Source organism: Nothobranchius furzeri, chromosome 1 (genome assembly GCF_043380555.1).
Source record: "Nothobranchius furzeri strain GRZ-AD chromosome 1, NfurGRZ-RIMD1, whole genome shotgun sequence".
Lineage (NCBI taxonomy): Eukaryota > Metazoa > Chordata > Actinopteri > Cyprinodontiformes > Nothobranchiidae > Nothobranchius > Nothobranchius furzeri.
Genome location: NC_091741.1, coordinates 76,168,552 through 76,192,308, shown reverse-complemented (window position 1 = coordinate 76,192,308; position 23,757 = coordinate 76,168,552). Strand labels below are relative to the sequence as shown.

Here is a 23,757-nt window from a genome sequence, read left to right as displayed (position 1 = left end):
TTACATAAATAAATAGTCAAAGAAGAAATCAAATGTTATGTGTTCACCTCTCTGAAGTTAGCGAAGAAGCTATTTTTGGACGGACTTAAGAAACTGATCTTTTTAATTAATTTGTTTTTAAATTTTTTTTGGCTTGAATTCAAGTTACAATGAAACATTTGAAAAAAAAAAACTGCTTATTTCTGAAATATTAGAAAATAAAAATTTATGGCAAGCTTTGATTTCTTCACTGATACTTATATCATCTACTTATAAGTTAACTAAAATAAATGCCAGGATCAGCATGTGATGCATTCATATTTATTTATTTATTTCCTCATATTTCAGGGTCTCCATTGAACAGGAAAAAGTGTGTATAGTAAAGAAAAATTTGTGTGTCCTCCACGTGTGAGTAGAAATGTGAAGAACAGTAAAGTAAGCGTTTCGAATATTGGAGGGTTTGGTAATTAAGGTTAACCCAACTAAATAGGTAAAAAAAAAACATCAACAATCATTTGCACTTGCAGCTGTAAAAGCTTTTAAAGTGGGTGTCAGTTTTTATTTAAATCAAAATTTGTTCCTCTACTTTATTGTTATTTCTATCTTCTAACTAGTTTTACTGGGATACTTAGTTGAACAAAGCAACAACAGTCCTTAGAAAATATCCCAAATTCAGCCAATTTTTGCTGCTCCACACACAAAAACCCAAATGTTTGCATTAATAGTAGGTTGGACTGCTAACAAACATTTGATTGTTACACTGAGGAATGTTGTAAAATGAAAACACAGAAGGACATAATATGAAGACGTTCATCAGTCCCTGTTCCTGTGAAATCTACAGCCTCCATCCAGCACCATCAAAATGCCTCCAGGAAACAGGTCAATGAACAAAAGCACAGAGGAAAAGAAGGGAGAAGGAGGCAGAGAGAAATGGAACGAAATGAGAGGAAGGGGGGTCCGAAGATGATAAGAACTGAGCTGCACTGTTCTTCTGTAGACCAGCTGCCGGAAGAGCTGCTCAGAGGCAGACAAAAACACTTCCCAGTCCTGTTGGCCATTCAGAAGCATGACCGAGAGTTGTCGTCAAGGCAACAGCCTGCAGTGCTCTGCTCATGCCATTTCACCGATGACAGAATTTCTCCATGACAAGTTTGTTGGCCGTGGAAAACGCACACTCGCAAGCTTTCACATATTTTTTTTTTGTTCCATACACATTTTCAAGTGTGAAACCTGCAGCAGATTAAAGAAATGTGTCAAAGTCGGTGCAGGCATCAAACTAATTTGTTGGTCTCAGCTGCTACCAGAAAAAAAAAAACTCCAGCAATTTTAATCCTCAACACTACATGAAATTATGTGACATAGTTGAATAAATCCTGCTGCGTAGAGTGAGAATATTACAGAAATATGTTACCTTGGCAACAGTTGCCATGGAGAATGAAACCTGATCATGCATGCTGCAGATTCTGCTGTAGAAGGAAAACTACCCATAAAACCATGAATGTTTAGCATTCTATAAACATGACCATTTCCATTCTGGTCCAACAGGCTTATGGACTTTAATGCAGCAACCATATTTGGGAATAACCTCAGTCGGTAGAGTGAGTAGTTTTTGAAAGTGGATGATTGATGAATTCAGAAATAAGTCAAACACGTATTTTCATATATATATATATATATATATATATATATATATATATATATATATATATATATATATAAGGCCCACGTGGCGGGGGTGAGGTGGTGCTCACTCCTCACCCCTGCCACATGGACCCAAGGGATAAACTATCAATCCTGCTCAATGGTTAACTTTCCTCGCGGGGTCACACCCATTAGGACGGTGGGAGGGTTAAAGTATATTGATAGGGAAACACCAGAATAAATCAATTCAAAACATTTGGCAAGTCTTCCATGAATTTAAAAATATTAGAAAGTGTTTTCACATCATTTACAACTCTGTTAAATAAGCAGGAGGGCTTTAAAGAGCTCCATCCAGGTAATGAACTAGCCCATGAGCTAGCAAGATTTCCCCATTTCCTTCCTCCTCTGGTCTTTTCCTTTTTCTTTGTCTGACTTCTCTTTTCATAAAAGGCCAAGCTCATAGAGAAACAGAGTTTAACATGCAGGCTGACCGTGACAATAGTCTAGCCCTATTTCCTGAATTAGCTGCTGATGGAATATAGGGACATGGGGATATCTGTCACGCTGCGAGCTGGATGGTTGGACCCAAGATGCAGAATACCCTAAACGACTCGAGGCAGGAGTGATTTTGAGAAAATAAATTCCTTTATTTAAAGGACGATGAGTAAAAAAAAATCCAAGGACGCAAAACCAATCTAATCTCAAAAAACACTGACAAAAACAAAACAGAAGCTCACTCATGAGCACAAACCTGGGGAAACTAGAGAGGGACAGCTCAATGCTGACACATACAATGGACCGATAAACACTGAGAAACAAGACAGGGTTTTATACACAGAGGGAAGCAATTAGGGAAACAGGTAGCAGGTGTGTGGGGAGTGTAAGCTGAAGGGATCAGGAGAGACTAATCAACTAAATGGGGAAGGAACACATTGTATTAAAGGAAGAAACTGACTGGATAATCTAACTATACAGAGAACTAAATATATAATAGAACTAATAAACCTGAAACTACACCAGAACAAACACTAAATCTATGGGGATACTAAACTAAATGGGATGGGAAAACTAAGTATAAAAGTGACTAGGGGGAAACATGGGGGAAACCAGGAGGAAGCTGGGCACTACAAGGACACAGACCATGACAATATTAGAAAAACCAATCAGATCTATGTCACATTGAAAATTAGCTTCAAGGATGGCTCACAGTGGAAAAGGTATTTGTTGAATTAGCATCCAGGAGAGAGCAGAGCACATTTTTAACCGTTAGCATTAGCAACTCCACCACCCGACTGAACTCCTTCAGGCAAAAGTTATTTGTGGAGATGAACCATCAACTTTGCAAAGCAAACAGAGTCAGTGGTAGAGTTGTGTTGCTGTTAGCTAATCAGAGATGAGATGTACAAATATCAGGAAATAAGATTCCAAGTCCTGCTTTTTTTCTGCTCTGGCTCATCTGTAGTTCCTGAAATAGGAGCTCCAGGGTTTTTCCACACAGAGATCAACTCACAAGGCATTCATTTATGCTACGGTTCACATAAAATGTGTCAAAAAAGTGGGTGTACTTTGTTTTTAAGGACACAAACTGCTAGAATTGCTTCAAATAACAATACTGCAGTGTAATTCATTGAGACATGTCTCTGTCAAATATTTGAGATGATGGCAGGCTCATATTCTTTGACATCTGAAGGTAAATGTCATCTCCTAGAATCATTTTAATATTTCAACATGCAATAATGATTCATCCCACCAACAAAATGCCACTCTTTATTCAAACCCAGGGATAAAACCAACTCAAAACAAAATATGCAGAACATGTGAACAAATTCAAAGAAATACTTAAAGAAATTAAGTGGTGACAGAATCACTTAGCTCCTTGAGAAAACCCTTTGGGATTTGCTTGATGTTCAAGGTTAAAATCTGCTTCGATAACAGTAATAACAAATTCTGCTGCCAGTAGTTGAACAGAAGAGTTGGTGGATTTGAGCTGCTGCACCAACTGGTGACAGATGTTTTACATAAAAGGTCCCAAAGTCTCCAGGCACTTCCTCTTGGAGAGAACACCGCTGTTGGAGAGGATGAGATGTGTAACAATCAGTTCTGGTGGCTGTGGCCATACTGCTGATGATCAGCACCACAGGAATATGTGGCGTGTGTAAATGCAGGCTTGTGTGCTGGACTGATTGCTTTGTTGATGCACATGACTGCTGTTCTTTCATTGGACTCATAAAGAACAGTTGATTAACTTGTTTTTCTTAAAGCTATAATTAAAAAACACTGAAAAAGTGTTCAGTGATGTAACAGTTCATAATTTTTGGGCCAATCTTTGAACTACACTAGTGATAAAGGATGGAGCATCATGGGATTAATATAATGATTAGTTTGCAACAAAGTACCTCAAATTGTCCTTCACTTTCTCCATCAATCCAAAGATTGTAGGTGTCAGCTAAAGTTGGAGGGCTTATTAGCTGCTAATTGGTGCAAGATTAGTCTTTGATCAGTGATGGAGCACATATGTAAACAGTGGCAGAGTAGAAGAGGTGTTGTGAGAGACAGAGATGAAAAAGAGGTCATCTAATTGGGACATCTAAAAATATTTAACAGGGTACGACTTCTCCTTGGACGGTGGAACAAAGTGCTGGAGTCCCCACAGCACAGATTTAGTATCCTCTGGATGAAACGGTCATTTGAGCTGTCGGACAAACACAAATTAAAATTTTGCTTATGCAGATATTGGACGATTTAATAAGCAAAACACTAGGAACAAACGCTGTAATCTGTTTGTTGCTGCTGTGAATGTTGATCTGTTACCATTCTAAATTCTTCATTCAATCAGTCAGCAACTCTATATTTAAAGATGTCATGCTGTGAGTTGGGGAGGTTAGGACCCAAGACGCAGACCCAGGATGACACAAGGCAAGAGTAGTGAATACGTAAAATTCCTTTATTTAGGGGCAAATCCAAACGGCTGGAAGCCAAAAACCAAAAATCCATAATTCAAACCTGGGAATATCCAAAAACACAAGAGACCTAGAGATAATTCCAAATACCTAGAGAGGGAGCGAGACAACGCTGACACAAACAATGTACCAACAACACATTGAGACGCAGACAGGGTTTTATACGCAAAGGGAAACAATCAAGGAGATGGGTGACAGGTGTGTGGGGAACAATCAGAAGCGATCAGGTGAGACTAATTAACTGAGTGGGGAAAACTGACTAGGTAAAATAAATCTACAGAGAACTAAAGATGAGTGAACTCTTAAAACCTGAAAACAAGACACCAGAAGAAAAACAGGGATGGAATTACTGCATCTGAAAACACTACGGGGGAAACCTGAGGGAAACCTGGAGTGGGCTGGAGACCTAAAGGGGCACAGAAACCAAAGAAGAACACAAAAGGGGGAAACCTGGAGTGGGCACAAAGATACACATGAGGAACACACGGAGACACATAAGGGGAACCTAGAGAGGGATGGAGAACACAAGGAGACACATGAGGGAGACGCAGAATGCAGACCATGACAAAAGAGATGTTCCAACCCTAAGTGAAATGTATTCTGTTGCCATATTCCCCAGAGTTAGATAAGTGGGGAAAAGCATTTTATAACCAGCCCAGTCATTCTCCTAATCCTGCAACATTCAGTTTGCTTTAGCTTAGCATAAACAGTGTAAGTGAATGGTAACAGCTAGCATTTCAATCATTCTAAATCAAAAACACCTATATCTGTAAAGACAAAAATGTGGCTACCAGGCTTATACGCTGTACAGTTTTTTTAAGGAACCACATAACAATCATGTCATGGATTTTATCAATATGTTTACCAATAAACCATTTCCTGTAGTGAAGAGAAAAGGAGACAATGAGCAGACAAGTCAACCAGTTATAATTGTGGCACATGCACCAGGCAAAATGCCCCGAACATCTGACCACAGAGCTTATTTAAACAAATAGATAAGAATGGGAATGAGGTCATTGTGTGAGATAATGTGTGTGTGTGTGTGTGTGTGTGTGTGTGTGTGTGTGTGTGTGTGTGTGTGTGTGTCTGAGTGTGAGAAAGCTTCAGGACATTTGTGAATAGGATTAAAGCAATGAAATGTAAAATTTCCATAACAAATGCCTTAGTTTTTCTCTTCTTATCGTGTACACAGGGTAGCAAGGTTATTTTTCTTTTCCTGCCTACCTTGTTTGCGGACAGTTTCACCAAAACTGTTTGCAAACCAAAACTTTGCTACTCTGTGTACAAGATAAGAAGAGGAAAAACTATGAAATTAGATGAGAAAAACAGAAAGAACATAACAAGGAACTGCATAATAAAATATCAGAGTACATGACAGACAAAGTGTGTTTTTGGGTCGCTGTGTTGTGCTCTTGGACCATACAGCAGCAGTGCGTTGTCATAATCTAGTGCCGAGGCTAAATGGGCTCCTGTAATACCTTTGTCTTACTTATTCTTTTCATTTGCAGTCGATATGATTATTTTAGCCACAAAGAAATATTAGAATCATTACTGAGGAATTTTAATGGGTTTTTCACACAAAATGCTAGCTGATACCAGTACATTGTTCATGCTCAGCTAAAGCTAACTAAATACTGCCAGATTAGTAGAATGACTGGGTTGGTTACAAAATGCTTTATCTGACCCTAACAAATATTGAAACAGACTAAATTTCACTTAGGGCTTGAAGTATCCCTTTAAATATTATTTTATTGTAAAATGTCATCGTCATATTTTGATGCAACCTAAAACAAACCCAGAATAATTGGAAACTGAAAATCGGACGTCTTATATTTTGTTCTACACTTTACTTTGTCATGAATGATGTTTCTGTGAAGTAATAAATTGCAACCTGTGCTTTTGTTATCTATTTAAAATGTTGAATGAGATTCCAAAGGCAGCTGAATATAGTTAAAGCCTACAGCTCTATTTTTTCTGTTCCTGTACGGCATTTATGTACACAGAATTCACTACACGTGCTTATCTTCACCGTGTTCTTATCCAAAAAGCTTTTTTTTTTCTTTCACCCGGACATGAGAAAATACTAACTTGCCTTTATGCAGCATTGTCTGTTATCACAATGTTGGGATTACAAGCCCCCAAGAGAAAATGCATTTATCTCGTTTCCACAGTTCTTTAGATAAAATTATTTGTTTCTACTCTTTTGTTTTATATTTAACAACAGAAGCACAGGGAGGGAAAGCTTGCTCCGTACTTCAGGCCCAAGAGTGGGCAATCAAAATGCATTATTTTCATCATTTTGTTATTGGTGTCTAATTACGGTGACCTCATCAACATTTGGAAAAGAAGAATCTTCCAGTTGTTTCTTTTCTCTTTCCTTGCAAGTGCATTTCTCAGAATGAATACTCGCTGGTTCTGCTGAAAAGCAATCAAATGTGAGAGGCTTAACGGCTTTTCCACAGTCCTCGCTGCTCCCACAAGTTGCTGTTTGTGATTAGTTTTTCTTCTCTAATTAAACATTTGAAACTGTATTATTAATTAATGTTAACATAAAATAGGAAAACACTCTTCAGTCATCTACAGTCACATTTCAGATCTGCTTTAATCCTCTGAACACTTGCTGCTCAGACAAATAGGTCCAGCATTCATTTTTTTGTATGTGAATGACCATATTTGGTGATAAATAAAAATATTGTCAGACTGTTTGCTCTGATTTAAGCTGCAGCGTAGTTGTGGGATATTAACTCTAAGCATGAGCTTAGAGAGTTTAAATCCTCAGCAAGTAAACCAGCAAGAAAGTCACCAGCGGAGGAAGCAGCAGAAACATGACAATAGGAGGACGTGACAAATGCATTCGCTTTTAGATGCAGCAGTGAAGAGTGAAGAAAATGATGTTTTTGTTCTTTTAACTTGTGATGGAGTAGTTTGTTTCTTCTAAAACAGAAAGTGGAATAATCCAAATTTAGTTTAATCACAAAATAGTATACCAGTTTACAAAAACCATCATGATGTTGATAGTTTGTGGCAGTTGTTTTAAATACGCTATTTTGTTTCAGTAATCATTGCAGCATGGGCAATACATATTAGCAAGAGTTTTTAAAAGTGCCAGAGTTAGAACTAAAAAGAAAAGGTGATAGGGGTGTGAGGTGGTGATGAACAGGTGATCTCATCATCTAGAAAACGGATTTAGCAGCTGTTTATTCCTGCCGTGGTCAAACCCAGTGAATCCTGATAAGAATAATAAATGTCTGAGTCTGACCTGATGTTGGGCTAATACAGCCAGTCAGTCACTCCTCGCTCCTTGTAAAGTTTATTGTCCACATAAAGCTTATCCACAGAGAAGACAGCCCTCTTCCCATCCTGGATCAACTTTGTGCGCAGCGGAAAGAGGACTCGGCGCCGATCCAGGATTTCCTTAGGGCAGGGGTGTCAAACTCAAACTCACAAGGGGCCGAAATGAAACTCTGGGATGGAGTCGAGGGCCAAACTTAATATTTTTTGAAAAAGTGACGGCAAATTTGCACATTTTCTTTATCAACATATATGCTATTTTGAACCCTTTACATTTGGAAACAAACTTATTTCTGCATTAACACTGAATGTGGAATAACCAAATTACACACGAGCAAGTCAGTTTTAAATAAAAGGCATCAGTGGTATTCATTACTTGTGGTATAATCAGCATTTTTAAAATCTATTCAGGATTTATGTTTTCTTGTTTATTCATTTTTCTTATTTTTTATTCTCCTTTTTTTCTCCTGTAATAAGTGTCATCGCTGCTGTGACATCTAGCTTTCCCCACTGAGGAACAATAAAGGGATTTTCTATTCTATTCATCTATTTGCAGCCTTTCCACTTCCTGTTTACTGTAGGTTAAATCTTTTCTCACGGGCCAACAACAAAATAAAAATATCATTTTATCTTAAATGAAAATGCAACATCTCACCTGTTAACTTTCATGTTTTGGAGCAGAAAAAGAGCATAAAACCAACATATTTAAAGCTCAGTTTGCTCCACTGGTTTACTGTGCTGCTCACCTGTTCCAGCCAGATACCTGCATCCAGGGACGAAATTTTGATTTCAGAAGTGGGGGGGACACAGCAGGCTTGTGCGGATTTGGGGTGGGGGGTGTTATGTAAATACCCCTTGACACGTCACGTGCCCATCTCAATAATTTTTCCATCCTCATATATATATATATATATATATATATATATATATATATATATATCAAAGTTAAAAAATGTACAACTCTATTATTATTTTTATTTATTATCATTATTGAAGTGCAGTTTTGGCTGTTGACAATGGATAGGCCATTGTATTTATTGTTTTGGGTCTTTTTTATTGTTTTTGGTGCAACATTTTCTAACAGGGAGTGAGATTCCTTTTTTATTCAATTTTTGTTTGTTATTTTTATTCATTTAGAAGTTCTGGTTCTGGACATTTCAATGTTAAATGAAGGTTTATTTGTTGCATTTTAAAGGGTGTACTTGCATTATTATGATATATTAACATTATATTAGTGGTTATTTTGGTCTAGATAATGTTGACAATATCGTTTATCATCAACAATTTGTTGGACAAAATATCGTCCAGCAAAATTTGTTACATTCCCAGGCCTAGTCAAAAGTATAAAAATTATTTATACATAAACGGTCCCTCCTGAGATCTGGCCGTTTGTTCATTTGCTGTGTTAGAGGACATGCTGAACTAATGTTTTACACATGATCATCACCCTAACATTTGAGTGTATAAAAACATATTAAATATGTTTTTCCCCTTAAAAGTGTTTAAACAGTTGTTGCATTTCAACACACAAAAAATAAATGGAAAAAATAAGATAAATCTAATGAAAAGTGTACATCTTTGACATTAAGCTTAAAAAAATCTGTTGACGATGATGATACTGTTCATTTTTCAGAGCTTTTTAATGTGAACATATACATTGCAATAGATAAGTTTACAATAAAGTTAAATGATAAAAGTTTTGAAGTTACACTTCTACTACTACTACTAGTAATAATAATTATGATGATAATAGTAATAAAAAAATAATTATTATAATAATACGAATAAATTGTGTCAGAGGAGTCAGTTATGTGGAGGAGATGAGTTTGTAAAAGTTAGTTTTGAGTATGTTTGTGAAGGAGGAGGTGAGTCTGAGCTTAATGCAGCGGTGTCACATGTTCCAACTTACGTTTTGACTTTGAAAGAAGTCTCTTATATCCACTTTTCGTTTTCTTGACATGCTGCCTCCTGGCTGTGCCTAACTACCAAAGACTCACAAATGAACACTTATTCAAATGTTATGTAATGGAAGCTGAGCTGAGCTGATATTACACAGCGTCTAGTTGACGATGTGACTCAGTACCGGTGTTCCCTAGCGGCTCCAAACTAGCAAAACAACGTGAGCACGTTCTGACTGTTTCCAACTTGAGTGACAGCAGCAACAGCCAATAATACGTTAGCAAGTATCAGCAGAGCCAATAGATTAGCTTTTGGGCGGGTCTAATAGTAAACCGGTTTCCGTTTCGGTCCTAGTGCTCAACCAAATCCATTTAATGGAGCGTAACATTGTTTTTGGACGGAAAAAAGTGCAGGGGACCAAAACTGCCTTTTGAAAAAGTGGGGGGGACATGTCCCACCCGTCCCCCCCCAAAATTACGTCCCAGCCTGCATCATGGGGTTGATCTGAGCTGAGGAGGAGACTCCTGTTGTTTTGTTCATCTTCATCATAATAATGACAACATTAGATGACAACAGGTGCTCACATAGGTTTGTGCTGCTGAACGTGTCTGAGCAGCTTGACCACGTTGTGGTGTGTCGGGGAGGAAACACAACGACAGCAGCCACAGAGTCGTGCTGGTTTGAGCGTGTCGCTGCTCGCTGGAGTTATATCAGCTCTGTCTGGAAGTTAGTTGGAAAACTTTTTCAGTCGTGAACACTTTACTGAGCAGCTAGAATCTTCGTTTCTGGGCTTCAGCGTCAGAAAACAGCTGAGTGAACTCGACGCTGAGTGAGAGGAGTGTTTTGTTTGTCCAAGACAGCGGAGCTGCAGACACCGGCAGCAGATGCTGGAAAAAACACAAAGGAGGGGGCGCGTCGGCTCCGCGCTAATGCCGCAAAGCATCATGGGAGTTGAAGTCTTTGCGGTAAAATCGGCCAGCGGGCCAGTTTTAATATATTTTTGATATTTATCTCGCGGGCCACATAAAAATGCTCCGCGGGCCGCATCTGGCCCGCGGGCCTTGTGTCTGACACATGTGCCTTAGGGAACTGGTCATTTACGCTGAAGTCTTTCCCTTTGACCTCTCTTCCGTGGCTTTTAACAATATCCTTCTGCTTAAAATGTTCAAATTTATCCACGATGGGACGAGGTCTTCTGCTGTCCACTCTTTTAGCTCCAAGGCGGTGTACCCGGTGAAAGGTGATGTTTTTTTACCGTTTCTTCGGGTATCTTCATTTGGGTCTGGAGAAGTTTTTTATTGTTTGCTTGCAGTTCTCCGTCCCTCCTGTCTTCTCTGGCAGGCCTGCGGACACGAAATTATCCCTCATGCTACGGGCCTGAAGGTCCAAAACAGTCTCCTTCAGAATCTTGTTGTCCTGGGTGATCCACATCATTCCATCTTCCAGGGAAGAAACGGACTCCCGCAGAAGCGTTCTCAGCGGCGAGCCGCTCCACCTGCTCCTGGCTGAACTCCAGAGACTGACAGAGGTTCTGAAACTTCTGGTGTAGAACCTCAAGCAGATGAAGTCGCTCCTCAAATCCCAGAAGCCGTTTATCTATGGAATCTAATAATTCTATTATGTCCTTACGGGGAGATGAGGCCTCAGGCGAGTCCTGAGGATGGCTCCTCTTGGTCCCAGGTGTTTCAGGCTCAGCTGCTGATTTCTTCGGACCCATAACGAATAACTCAAAAACTTCGTCAATATAATTTAGTAAACCTTCTAAATTTTCTTCACTTATCTCCAGATTGAGTGAGTTATACTTACCAGATTTTTTTTGCGTTGTCAGTAAATAAATTAGGCGAAAATGTGTCTTATGCACGGGCTCGGCCGGCTAGGGGGTGGGAGGCTGCGGGCGGGCCTGAGGGCTTGCCGCTGATGTCTCCCGGGACTCTGCCGGCTGCTGGTTGTGGCCCCCCGGGGCGATCCTCTGTGCCTCTCGAGGGGGACGGGGGCCTTTCTGGTTGCAGTCTCCTTGGGGTGCATGTGCTCTGGGGCAGCTCCTGGATCTCTGGGACTTGGAGCTCTCCCCGTCTCCTACGCATCTTTGGGGGGCGGATCTGTGGTCCCTCACACTCTCTATTGGACGCTCCTATAGAGAAACCACATAAACAAGCGCGTGTACACACACAGGTGCTCACATGGTGCTCTCATACATATGGACTTGAGCACGTTCAACACAGGTCTTAAGACTATGGTGGGCACTTAATGCACTGTGATGTATTATCGTGTGACTGTTCAGTTAAACAATGTTGATTATATATTTCTTCATCAAGTTGACGCAGTGATAGCTTGATCTTGTTGTATTGTTGTTGCGTCCCAGTTTTTTTTTTTTTTTTTTTTTTTTTTGCTATTTTTTCTTGTCTCTTTCTGCAGGTCTAGAAGCAGACTCTTGTTCATTATTGTTTATTTTTTGGACCCATCTCAATTTTGATTTAACACATTCTGTGACATTAAATTCATTCCATCATTAATCCACTTACTGCTTCCTCATTGTGTGATCCCAAGGAGCTGGTGTTAGATTATAAATTTGCACAAAACCAACAAAGCAAAGAGTTTTTCTTATTAAAAATAACAGTTAGAAAATCACAAGTATTTTAGAACTTTGAAAACTCAGAAAACCCATGTTTCTTAGTTTGGTTTCCCGTGGTTAAAACAGCAAAATTTAAAGGTGAATTAGAATTTTAAATTACATTTACCATTTACTTGTTGAACACACACACCTTGGGGTGTCTAATGTAGCATACCAAAAAGCCTGTGCGGTCTTCAGCCTGCTTTCTAACAGGGAGCCTAAGTTTTCTCCCCTTTCATGGGTCCCCTGACCAAGAAAAAAAACATGAACGCAAGTAAACGGGCCTATAAAAGTTATTTTCTAATCCGCTTTGCCTTACGCCCTGATTCACACTCCACCATACCCCACCCCTAATCCAGGTGAAAATAGCTAGGCTGGTCTCTACATTCTCACTTCCGTGATTGTTCATTTCTATGATACCTTTAACTCCTGCATTCTAAAGCAACACTTTATATCAACAAATGTTTTAATAAGTACAAACGTTTTGTGACAAATCAGAAAACACCCACAACTTCTTCAATGAAACTGAGAGCCCTCGCATTTTGTAAACTCCCATTTTCTGTTCACATTTTTCACCAGTGAGGCAAAGGAAGGAGTAGCATTTACTACTACTTTCACCCCACAGTAGCTTTTTATTTTCTTTGCATATTGCTTAAGGCCAGAAACGTTGGTGTACCATGTACATTTGAGGTCATGAATTATTGAATTCAAATATTTCACAACGTCAGCAAAAAGACTGCAGTAATAAACTCATATAAACCCATAAACACGTTCATGCGTGCACTAAAAGGTTTATGGCAACATTAATAATTAAAATTAGATGGCATGAATAGGTGTAGCAAATGTGCTGTCTGATGACAACATAAACACCATTTTAGTGTGTGTGCTGAATTTTTTGTTGAAAACATCTCATCTTATTCTAATACTGCATTCCTATCATTTGTCTTCATAAGTTTCTTCACAGATTTTAGAAGGTTTGCAGGTAATTGTCAAAAGATGAAGAAATGTCTCAAAAAAAGAATATTTCCTATAAACGTTTCACTCCAGGCAGCAAAATGAGAATAACTTGCTTTATCTAATTTTTTTCCTGTTCAGTCTGTTCACAGTTCTCAAGAGGAGTCTACGCCATCTTTGGATTCTACGATAAGAAGTCTGTTAACACCATCACATCATTTTGTGGGACACTGCATGTCTCCTTCATAACGCCCAGCTTCCCTCTGGATGGAAATCAGCAGTTCATTATACAGATGCGACCTGATATCAAGGGGCCCCTCCTCAGTCTCATCGAGTACTACAAGTGGGACAAGTTTGCATATCTGTACGACAGTGATCGGGGTAAGTTACAGATGCCCTCAGAAATGACTCAAATTGTATTCCCGTACACAAAACTTGTTCATTCAGATTTCTACACTACTTAAGGATCTGTCCTGGCTGTTTCCTGTATGTGTGTTTGTTTCTAGCAAACTGATCAGGATTTAGGGCAAATGGTGCATGGATGAAAATCCAGTTAAATCCAGCTAAAATAGGACAGGAAATGCAACAAAATGACATTTTGGTTCAAGACAAAAATATTGTCACAAAATAAGCTATAGGTTTGTGTGCTTTTGTAATTGTATGCAAGATCAGGGCAATAAGGATCATTTTAAAGAACAGCTGACATAAAAATGTCCTGCATCTGTTTATTTACATGCTTGTTATAGAAAATTACATTTGTGTACATCATGTCTGTATAAGAAAGACCTCAGGTAAAGCTGCACTACAACACTTGAGCGTTATTTTCAAAAGATATTAGAAATTAAGCTAAGTTATAACACACACCAGTCATGTTAAAGTTATACGTTTGTTAAAGAGCATTTGATGATTTAGATGAGGGGTTTTCAGTGTTTCTTTGTCTTAAATAGAAGCTCGTAAAGTTGTAACTACCAACAATCTGTGGCTGTTACTGTCTAATCAAGCCTTCAAAGGCTGACACACTCTGAACATTTACTCCGTGTCGTTTGATGATCCAACATTGTTTTTATGCTGTGCCAGACATTATCAGCTTCACTATGATTGAGTTTGTATTCACAGTAGGGATGGAGAGATTCACTGGTCTGAACCAGCGGTCTGTTCATGGCATTAGCAATGGGGCTGCACCAGTAGCTTCAGTGTGTGTATCAAGATTTGAATCAAATCGGCCTCAAAGGTAGGGGAGTCACATCCCCAATTCACAGCCTGCATGTACCATATCAATGAGGTTGGAAAAAATTCCTTTGATAAGCGTACCTCAGAATCAGGAAAACAAGACCTAATTTCCTCCCAAAGCACGTTTGTAAGCTAAATAATTGATGTAGAAATCTGTGCTGACTAGGTGCCTAATGACACATGCACAGAGCCACTGGCCTGTTTCATCTTCAGCAGAAACTGTTGTGGTCTCGTCTAACATTTCTCAAACTCAATTTGTGAAGAACATCTTTTGATCTTTCAGTCAAACAGCCAATCTTCTGTCTTGTCATAGAAGATAAATTTTGTCTGAGACATGCTGTTTTAAATTTCATTAGTCAGTTTCTGAACAAATCTAGACTAAGCCCTTACAAAGTCCATACCATTTCTTTTCAGTTTATAAAAACAGAAGAGGCAGTAACTCATGGATCTCCTCATCCAACTCCGTCTAATTTGATCCAGTAAATTATTTGTTACTTAAGGGTGAGATTTACACATCGTCTTAGGCAAAAGCGTCACACAACCTCTGGCATCATTGGCAACCCCATAAAAAGTCTGTGATTGCAGATTGCATGGGAATCACTGTTTTGCACTTAAGGGGGAGCACAGTGGCAGAGGTGTTAAGTGCCCATCTCCTAACCAGAGGGCTGCAGAAACGAGCCCTGCTCAGTCTGTTGCAGTCTTTGTGTCCTTGAGCAAGACACTTAACCCCCCTTACCTGCTGGTGATGGTTGGAGGGACCGGTGGCACAGCAGCCTCACTTCTGTCAGTGCGCCCCAGGGCAGCTGGGGCTACATTGTAGCTCATTGCCACCAGCGTCCTTGTGTGTGTGTGTGTGTGTGTGTGTGTGTGTGTGTGTGTGTGTGTGTGTGTGTGTGTGTGTGTGTGTGTGTGTGTGTGTGTGTGTGTGTGTGTGTGTGTGTGTGTAGGTGTGTAGGTGTGTGTGTGTGTGTGTGTGTGCGCGTGCGTGTGTGAATGAATGAATGCCTGCATGTGCTGTAAAGCACCTTGGGGGGTTGTAGAACCCGAGAAATCACCATTCACCATTTACCATTAAGAAACGTGTCAGTTGGAATGTTAGTTGTTGAGGATTTTCAGTTAGAATGCTTGCACGGCTCCCTTTTATCCGGATAACCTATCTTCCTTCCTGCACATTAGACTAATTTGTCATTATTCATCAAAATGGAGAAGAGGGACACAACATGTTAAGTAAAGCGATCAAACATTTTTACTTTAAACATCATGTTTAACCATGTGCCATGCCATTATGTTGGAATATTTATACATATGATAATGAAATGTTAAACTATGTGGTAATGCAAAATCAAACAGCAGATACCATCATAGACTATTTAAGTAAGACACCAGAGCAAAAGACAGTGAAAGACGACACATCACATATTTAAGTGAAGGTATTTTAGAAAAAAAAACGTGTTTGCTTTTAGACCTTGTTCATTCAATAGATTAACCTATATTCATTTTCAGAACTATGACAAAAAGCTAAAATGAACTTTTGCCAACTTATTGTTTCATTCATCACTGGTGGAAATTCATAATATTTAATGCCTAATACCCTAACCCTAACACTGTATCAGAGTGCTAAATCGCCTCTTGACTTCTCAATAAATGCACCAAACAGCTGATTTAGCTAATGGATGTCCTGGAAAAGACCATGAGCTAACATTATAATATAGCAAATGAAAAGATATCATTCTCCTGCAAACTGTATCATTGATTTCATTCATATTTAAATCAATCTATTGATTCTTTTCAGCTGTAGTTATTTCCTAGTTCACATTGATAGTGTCAAAATCTGAAAGTAAAATGATTTTGTCCACTCTGAAAGGATTCATACACAGCACATGCTTTTGTAGGTTGAAAATTGCACCTTTATAAAACTGAGTTAGCAATAAGTGATGATGGAAAAATGAAGGCAGCTGAACAGGAGAAAGAAAGGTGCAATAAAGCTGCCTATTGTGATGAGTAATAAAGGTGATAAAAGAAAAAAAATTGCTTTTTGCATGTTATCTCACTTCGCCGTGTCATTCAAATTATTTTTTCATTTAATCAAATTCCGTCATTTTGACTTGGAGGCTTGAAGGTTTTAGAACAACGCAATCTTTTAAGAGGCAGAGCCAGCTATAATGATAAAAGAGTACACTGTGTGTCATTAATGAGGCCTCATAAATCATAAACCTGACCTTTTCAAATATCATTACAAAAATTATGAATTTTTATTAAACAGAAAAGAACAAATGGCACTAATTCCATGAATTCTGTCTGAGGTGGTCAGTGTTGATTGTTTTCCACATACAACTCAATGCACCATTAAATGATAGTGTGGCTAACAGAGTACATTAGGTAATTCACCTCTCATGAGTGGTATTGCCTTGTTTAGATTGAACAGAGTGTACTGTGCTAACAGATTAGGAGGGATTACCTTTAAATCTCAGTCACTGAAATCACTTAAATTCTCCCAATGCACCTTTTCTCCAATCAAACCGACTCATGTATGTCCTCTTTTTTTCACGTGCAATATCTTCCTGCTGCTGCACATTTAATTGATTCTCTCTGGAGTGCTCTTCCTCCTCCATCTTCCTGGTTAAGTGCTCACAGTCATTCTAGCTGTCACTTACAGCAGGATCAAATACGGTTCCTCTCAAAAATCAGAGGCGGAAGCTGTTTTAGATTGTCCCCATGCTGATGCTAGCAATGACCTGCTCTCTCTACTGTACATCCACTAAGGAGCCCATTGTGCATATTTCATCACTGCATGGCTGTCTAATTAGGTCAGTGTGATCCTCTCATTCCCATGGCAACCAAAGAGTAGTGAAAGAGGACGAGGGAAAGGAACGTAGAGAGATGGGAAGTGACTGATCCGGCTGGTAAATGATGCAGTGGTTTTCTGTATGGGAGCGTCTCCGTGTGGAAAAAAGATTAGACAACAAAGTTACTAAATATCTTGTCCAAACTAATGAAGGGACCAACCAACACTACCAGTTAAACCAGTTTAAGTTCATAAAACCAACTTTAACCAATTTTTTTAGTCAACATGTGTGACTAACAACACAAATTATGTTTCCACCAGATCTTAAAGTCCAAGTTCACTGAGAAACCATTTTTACTTGTTATTGATGAAAGACGACTGTCTTGAGTTTCACATTCAGGCTGAATTTGAAACTAGTCTTCTACCCCTATTTCCAGCCACTGAAAAAAAAAGACTGAAACGCTCATGTCAGAAAAAGCTACACTGTAAAATTAGCAGTCATGGACTTACCCTCTTGGCTTGCAACAGCAGGTGGTGTTTATTTTACCACCAGGAGAGAGCAGAGCAAATTTCAGCTAGTGGAAGCTAACCATTAGCATTAGCAACTCCACAACATGGCTGAACTCCTTCAGGCTTGTTTTGATTGTGGAGATAAAACATTAAAGGGAAAGTTCACCCAAAATTGAAATTCTGTCTGTTGACAGTTTTGGTGTGGTATAGGCATGGCAACTACTGAGTTTGAAACACAATGAAACTGTCTGTTTGTTCAAACAAAAAATAAAGTCCATTCATTAGGTTATTTAAAATTACTGGAAATTTATTAGGACCTACCACACTGGCGTAGGATTCATCTGTGCAGTGCACCGGGGCCCGTGGGCCTCAGGGGGCCCAGAGAGGGAGAGAGAAAAAGAGAGAGAGAGAGAGAGAGAGAGAGAGAGAGAGAGAGAGGGGGGGGGGGGGGGGGGGGGAGAGAGAGCACTCTGGAGGAGGGGTGGTGTCTGGGCTGATCACAAGGGCGATCCTGGCTCCTGGACCTGAAGAGGCCAGGCTGGTGACCGTAATATACAGTATCAGCCAGAAACCTATTGTTATATATAACATTCAATGTGAATATACAATTGTATAATTTTAGAAGAACTAAATTTGCACGTGTGAGAAAATGACAGATATCCACTGCAATAATGTTTTGTAAGTTTTTGCAGCAAACATTTAAAATATAACATTAAACTAAATGTCTTAAAATAATTTACATTGCATTTATTTTCATTATGATCTCTGTAAATGATTTCAAACTGCAATTAACTAATTTAATAGGCATTAATAAAACAGACCACTTCAACTACATCATGATTACCTCCCCGTAACCGTGATGTATAACCCACTCAGGTAAAACTGCAAGCCTCCATTTTCCTGATCAGTGTCATAAAACCATAGCTGCATCGCACAAAATTGATTACATCTGTAATTCACCTCACTGCAGCGAGTTGAAACACTCAACCTTTTTATCAAACCTCTCTCTAACTGCTCTCTGTAGACCTGGAATCAATACCAGGAAAAGATTCAACAGCGAAACTCATTGATAACAGTAATGGACACTGTGGTCCTCTCACTTTCCATCTACACTGAGAGGAAGGCTGTTGTGTTGAATTCTATGTTTCTATTAACATTATTGTGGTAGTTAGTAGTAACTTGTCCATTCCATTTTTTTTCTTCGTGATTTAATTACGTGAGAGGACAATTAAGATTGAGTCACAACAGCCATCTTTTACAAGAGTACCTGGCTGCAGCAAAATGGCGACTGTAGGGAAGCTCTAGTCGCCATTTTCTTACAGGAGGTGCTTGTTTGAACCCGTAAGTCAGGTGACCCCTCTCCCTGATTTATTTATTTATTTATTTACGTATCCTAAAATTACGCGTATGGCGTATCACCGAAAACTACGTAACCTCCACCGGAAGTTGTTTTACCTCAAAAGTCGCATTATATTCCTCAATTCTTTATTGAAAGTTACAAAGACAAACATAAAAAGCTTCGAATACGTTTATGCATTTTTCTGCAGCCAAACTCGATTAAATTTTTTATTCTTTTACTTTTTAGCTTATGACAGGCAATGTAAGCAGCGTTCTTTTATCCATACCAACCAGTTCCATACTAAGTAAATGTGTATCTTTCATATAGTTTTTTTTTTTTTTGGGGGGGGGGGGGGGGGTCCTTCCTGTACTTTATTGATTTATTCTATTTGTATTGCAGGTCACAGCATCACCTACTGCTTTTAAGTGCATATTTTTCTTACTGTGCATGTGCTGCTCATTACAGTGTTTTTTATGGAATGGGCAAGTTAATTTAACATATTATTCAAACAATTTTATAGGCTGTACAGCCTAATGGACTATTCCCATCCTCTACAGAACAAAGTGAGGTTCACAAAAATGTATTCATAGTCTTTAGGTCTTCAAAGAATTTTATGGATAACATTTCAGAAAATCGTCATCTCGCCAACCCCCATACATGCCGTGAACCGTTCCAACAATTTTTAGCTTTCTGAAAAAAACAGTATTTATCATGACACTGTCATACTAACAACACTGATAATTAGAAAATGATTTTTTTTGGCAATGAACTTTATTTTTTAACAATACACACCAGCAAAATCAAGAGCAAAACAAGTTGAACAGTGATAGAACATGGATAAAAATACGATGTAGGACATTTAGATGAAAGCAAAAAAACAAAAATAAAAAAAACCTTCTGACACACTGATGGCTTTGGTCTCATCGTATAAGGGTGGAACACCTCTGGTTTAAAGGTTTCCCCATGGCCATCATGACTTCTGCTTGAAGCCGTGTGAGTCCTTCTTGGAGGATGGTTATTAGGATCTGGAAAAGAGTGAAATTATCCAGTGTTGCTATTAGAAAAGCACATTTATTTATTTATTTTACATTCAAAAGGGATAAAATATTGACTACAATGACCAAATAAAGTCCTCCCATTTCCTAAACCTCACAGATATTTACAATCTTACCTCTGGGAGCATTACATCAAAGACAAAGTCTAGTAATGCTATCTCCCCCTTTTTAATCCTGGTTCACACATCCATCATCTCTTCAATGGTTCTCAGTAGCCGAAAGATCTGATGAAATAGGCATAAAAGAAATCAATAACCACAGACATAGATATACACGTGTGTGTGTGTGTGTGTGTGTGTGTGTGTGTGTGTGTGCGCACACACACACACACACACACACAGACACACACAGAGAGAAAGATGTGTGTGAATGCTGACACTTTAATTTACCAGATGGTCACTCAAGTTCAGAGTCCTTAGCTTTAAATGCTGCTTTAAAGTTAAAGATGTGGAAGGATTCTGCCACAGCGACAGCCTGTTTGAGTGTTTTGTTCCAGTCATCAAGTCCTCATACAGTGTCTGAAAGCAAAGCGTTAAGGGTGAAGATGTAATCAGTGAGATATGACAACTTCTACTAGCATCTTCTGTTCAATAATTACCTTTATTTGATTCCTGGATAACTGTGACATAATCCCACTTTCTTTTATATCATCCATGTACCTGTAGATCAAGATAAAGGAAAACAAACTACAGGTAGTGCAAAACAGACATTGCTTCACTAGAGGGATTTCTATACATCCAATTATTTATGTATTTTCAAAGGAAAATAAATTATTTCTGTAAGAAAGGAAGAATGGTTGGACCATAGAAAATTTTAAAGTACAGTTCCTGAAGAGCTTTCTCCAAGAACATTTACTGAAACCTTTATATCTTTACACTGCATGGCTTTATACAGGCAAAAAAATACCCTTTTCAAGTTACGTGTGAGAACCCCAAGCCATCAGTTTGTCATGTACAAACTAAGAATGACAGTCAAGTGTTAATGTTATGCTGACATTTGCTTCTGTCATGGTTGTGTAGCACAAATTATAAATGTATTTAACAAGATAACTTTTTGGACCTTTGCCTGTCACACATATCTGTGCCTCCATAGTTGAAGGGGTTCTTTGTTTTTCCAGCACAATCTTTGTTTATCCATCCCTGGCACATATCACACTGCAACCATTGCAGAGGCTCCACATCTGGGTACAGCAGTCTAACCACATAAAAAAAACATGTCAAAATTTAGAGCCTTAGGAAAAGAAATCCTTAAACAATAACAAATTTGATACCTTTACAGTGCATGCATTTCCACTAAATAATCCACTTCAGATGTAACCACAACAACAACATTCAGCTATTTTGACATTTAAAAAAACAAAACAAAAAAAAAAGAATGTAGTTTTCAATTTAAATATTTATCATTTGAAATTTTAAACCTACCTTTGTCCTGTGTTTTGTGAGGTCTGGAATAATCAGAACTTCACCGGTTCAGCCATGCACCGATTGTCAGAGGCCTTCTTTTTCCCATTTGCCTGAACAAGTCAAGAGAGTGTCAACAGTGTTTTAATACAGCTTGGATGCCAAAGATTTAATTATATGTATTAAGACAAATCTTGGTAACTAACCACAGCCTCCTGCTCAAGCTTTCTTTTTATCCTGAAAACTGGAGCGTGCTTTCCTTCGAGGAGCTCTTGGCATTCCTTGATCCAGTGGGCAAATACTTTGCCATAACTATAATGACATAACATAATTAGTAGTAGCTATAACATTTTCAGACTCTAGTATTGTTTATTCAAAGACCAATCAAATTACATCACAGTCAGTAGAAAATACAAGTACACTTCAAGAATGCTTTCTGTAACTTAAATTATTACAGAACTCTGTCAATACCTGTAATTGGTTGAAAATTGAGAAAATAAAAGTTCGAAAAGGCATAAGGCCAGCCCTGCATTTTGACAGAAATTTTTGGAAAATGCAATTTGTTTCAGTGAGATTATTCAACACAGGAAAATTTATATGAATGCCCCAAACAAAATACAAAGTGATACAAAAACATTACAATGCTCCTTATTGCCCATTCAAATTGTTGTTTTCCAACAGCAGTAGGCACCACCACCGCCGCAAAAGAGGCATGCCAAGCTGTAATTATTGCTTGAATTTAGTGCACAACACCAAATGCAGGCTTGAATATATGAATTTCAATTAATAAATGTACTTACAACTGAATAGTCAAACTGGGCATCCAGGATTATGTACAAGGCAGACTGTAAAAAAAAAATACAGGGTATATATTCATCGTTAATTCATATTCATTTCTAAAAGGGTTCAACTGGCACTCGATTACACCATTACATAATCAGAAGTAACCATGATGCAAGAATACAATGTAAAACTTAATGAAAATGAAAATAATGAAACAGTGGTAAAATATATTTGCATATTTGAAAAGTAAAAGGGGATTAGTTAACAAGGTTTTTTAAGTGTATACTTTGTTAATGTACTTTCAGCATTGCCTGGCCATTTATAATATTTTCTTGCTATTTGAATCTCTGTCTATAATGTCAAACCTTTTATTTACACATAGAATGAAATAAGCTAAATGGCAATTCGACTTGTTGAGTTTTGTGATTAAAATGATAAAGTCCAGGCTAATGTTAGCTTAGCAGCTAAGCTAAAGTTAGTTGGTAATTTTGAATCATTCAGATAGAAACTCTGCGGTGATATGAGAAACAGCAATTCGTGCATTAACTCTTAGATATAATATGATAATTTAATGCATCTTCTAAAACATACATTTGAAAATAACAAAACACTTTTACACTTACGTTCAATCACATTTTGCTACAGAAAATATAAACATTCTGGAGTTGGTGTGGTCCGTCACGTGATTTCTGGGATGACGTAATTTACGATGGAGTTCAATCTACGTTCATTTCGGCCATGTGACTTCATTTTGCTGCAGCCAGGTGCCTCTCATCTTTTAAGCAAATTAAGAAATTTACAATGAAATGTGTTACTTAAAAGTGAAGATAATTTTGTAAACATTTTTAAAGCCAATGTCCAAAAACCTATCCTGAGAACTACAACCATCCGGTCGTTAAGTCTCACTGTAATTAAGTGTATTATTGGAGTCATTTTCCTCCCACGTGTTGGTCAGGTTTGCAGCAGAACACCTGTGACTCATCTCCATCAGCTCTTTATGTAAGGTACCGCGTTGCTGTAGAACCTTCACAGAGCTTGAATAGGCAGATGATGAAGTGAGCCATTCTGCAGTAACGTAAATATGGTGTTTAAAGTGACAGTGTGTATTTTCCCTGGTGATAGGGAGCAGTACATACCTAAATGATTGCCGGCACGCATTACTTTTGTGTTCAAGTAAGACATCAACAGATGGCCATTATGGTCAAAAATCTGTAACCTCCAGCAAATTAACATCAGATTCTCTTTCATCAGTGGCAATGAGCGAAGAGGTAAATGTGTAAAACGTTTATTAATGGTGAAAGTTTTGTAACCATTTGTTAC

At 38.4% G+C, this 23,757-nt stretch overlaps 1 protein-coding gene across 6 annotated transcripts in view; it reads left to right on the top strand.

The window, feature by feature from the left end:
• The window catches only part of gria2b (glutamate receptor, ionotropic, AMPA 2b), a 66,037-nt gene that overhangs the window by 11,165 nt on the left and 31,115 nt on the right, over positions 1 to 23,757 (top strand). For all 6 annotated transcript variants that reach the window (XR_001572254.3, XM_015950855.3, XM_015950869.3 and 3 more), the window contains exon 3: positions 13,477 to 13,716. Coding sequence is in view for 5 of the 6 variants with exons in the window: in XM_015950855.3 (XP_015806341.1) it covers positions 13,477 to 13,716 (240 nt within the window). In the remaining variant the exon portion in view is untranslated. The remainder of the gene's footprint in view (positions 1 to 13,476; positions 13,717 to 23,757) is intronic.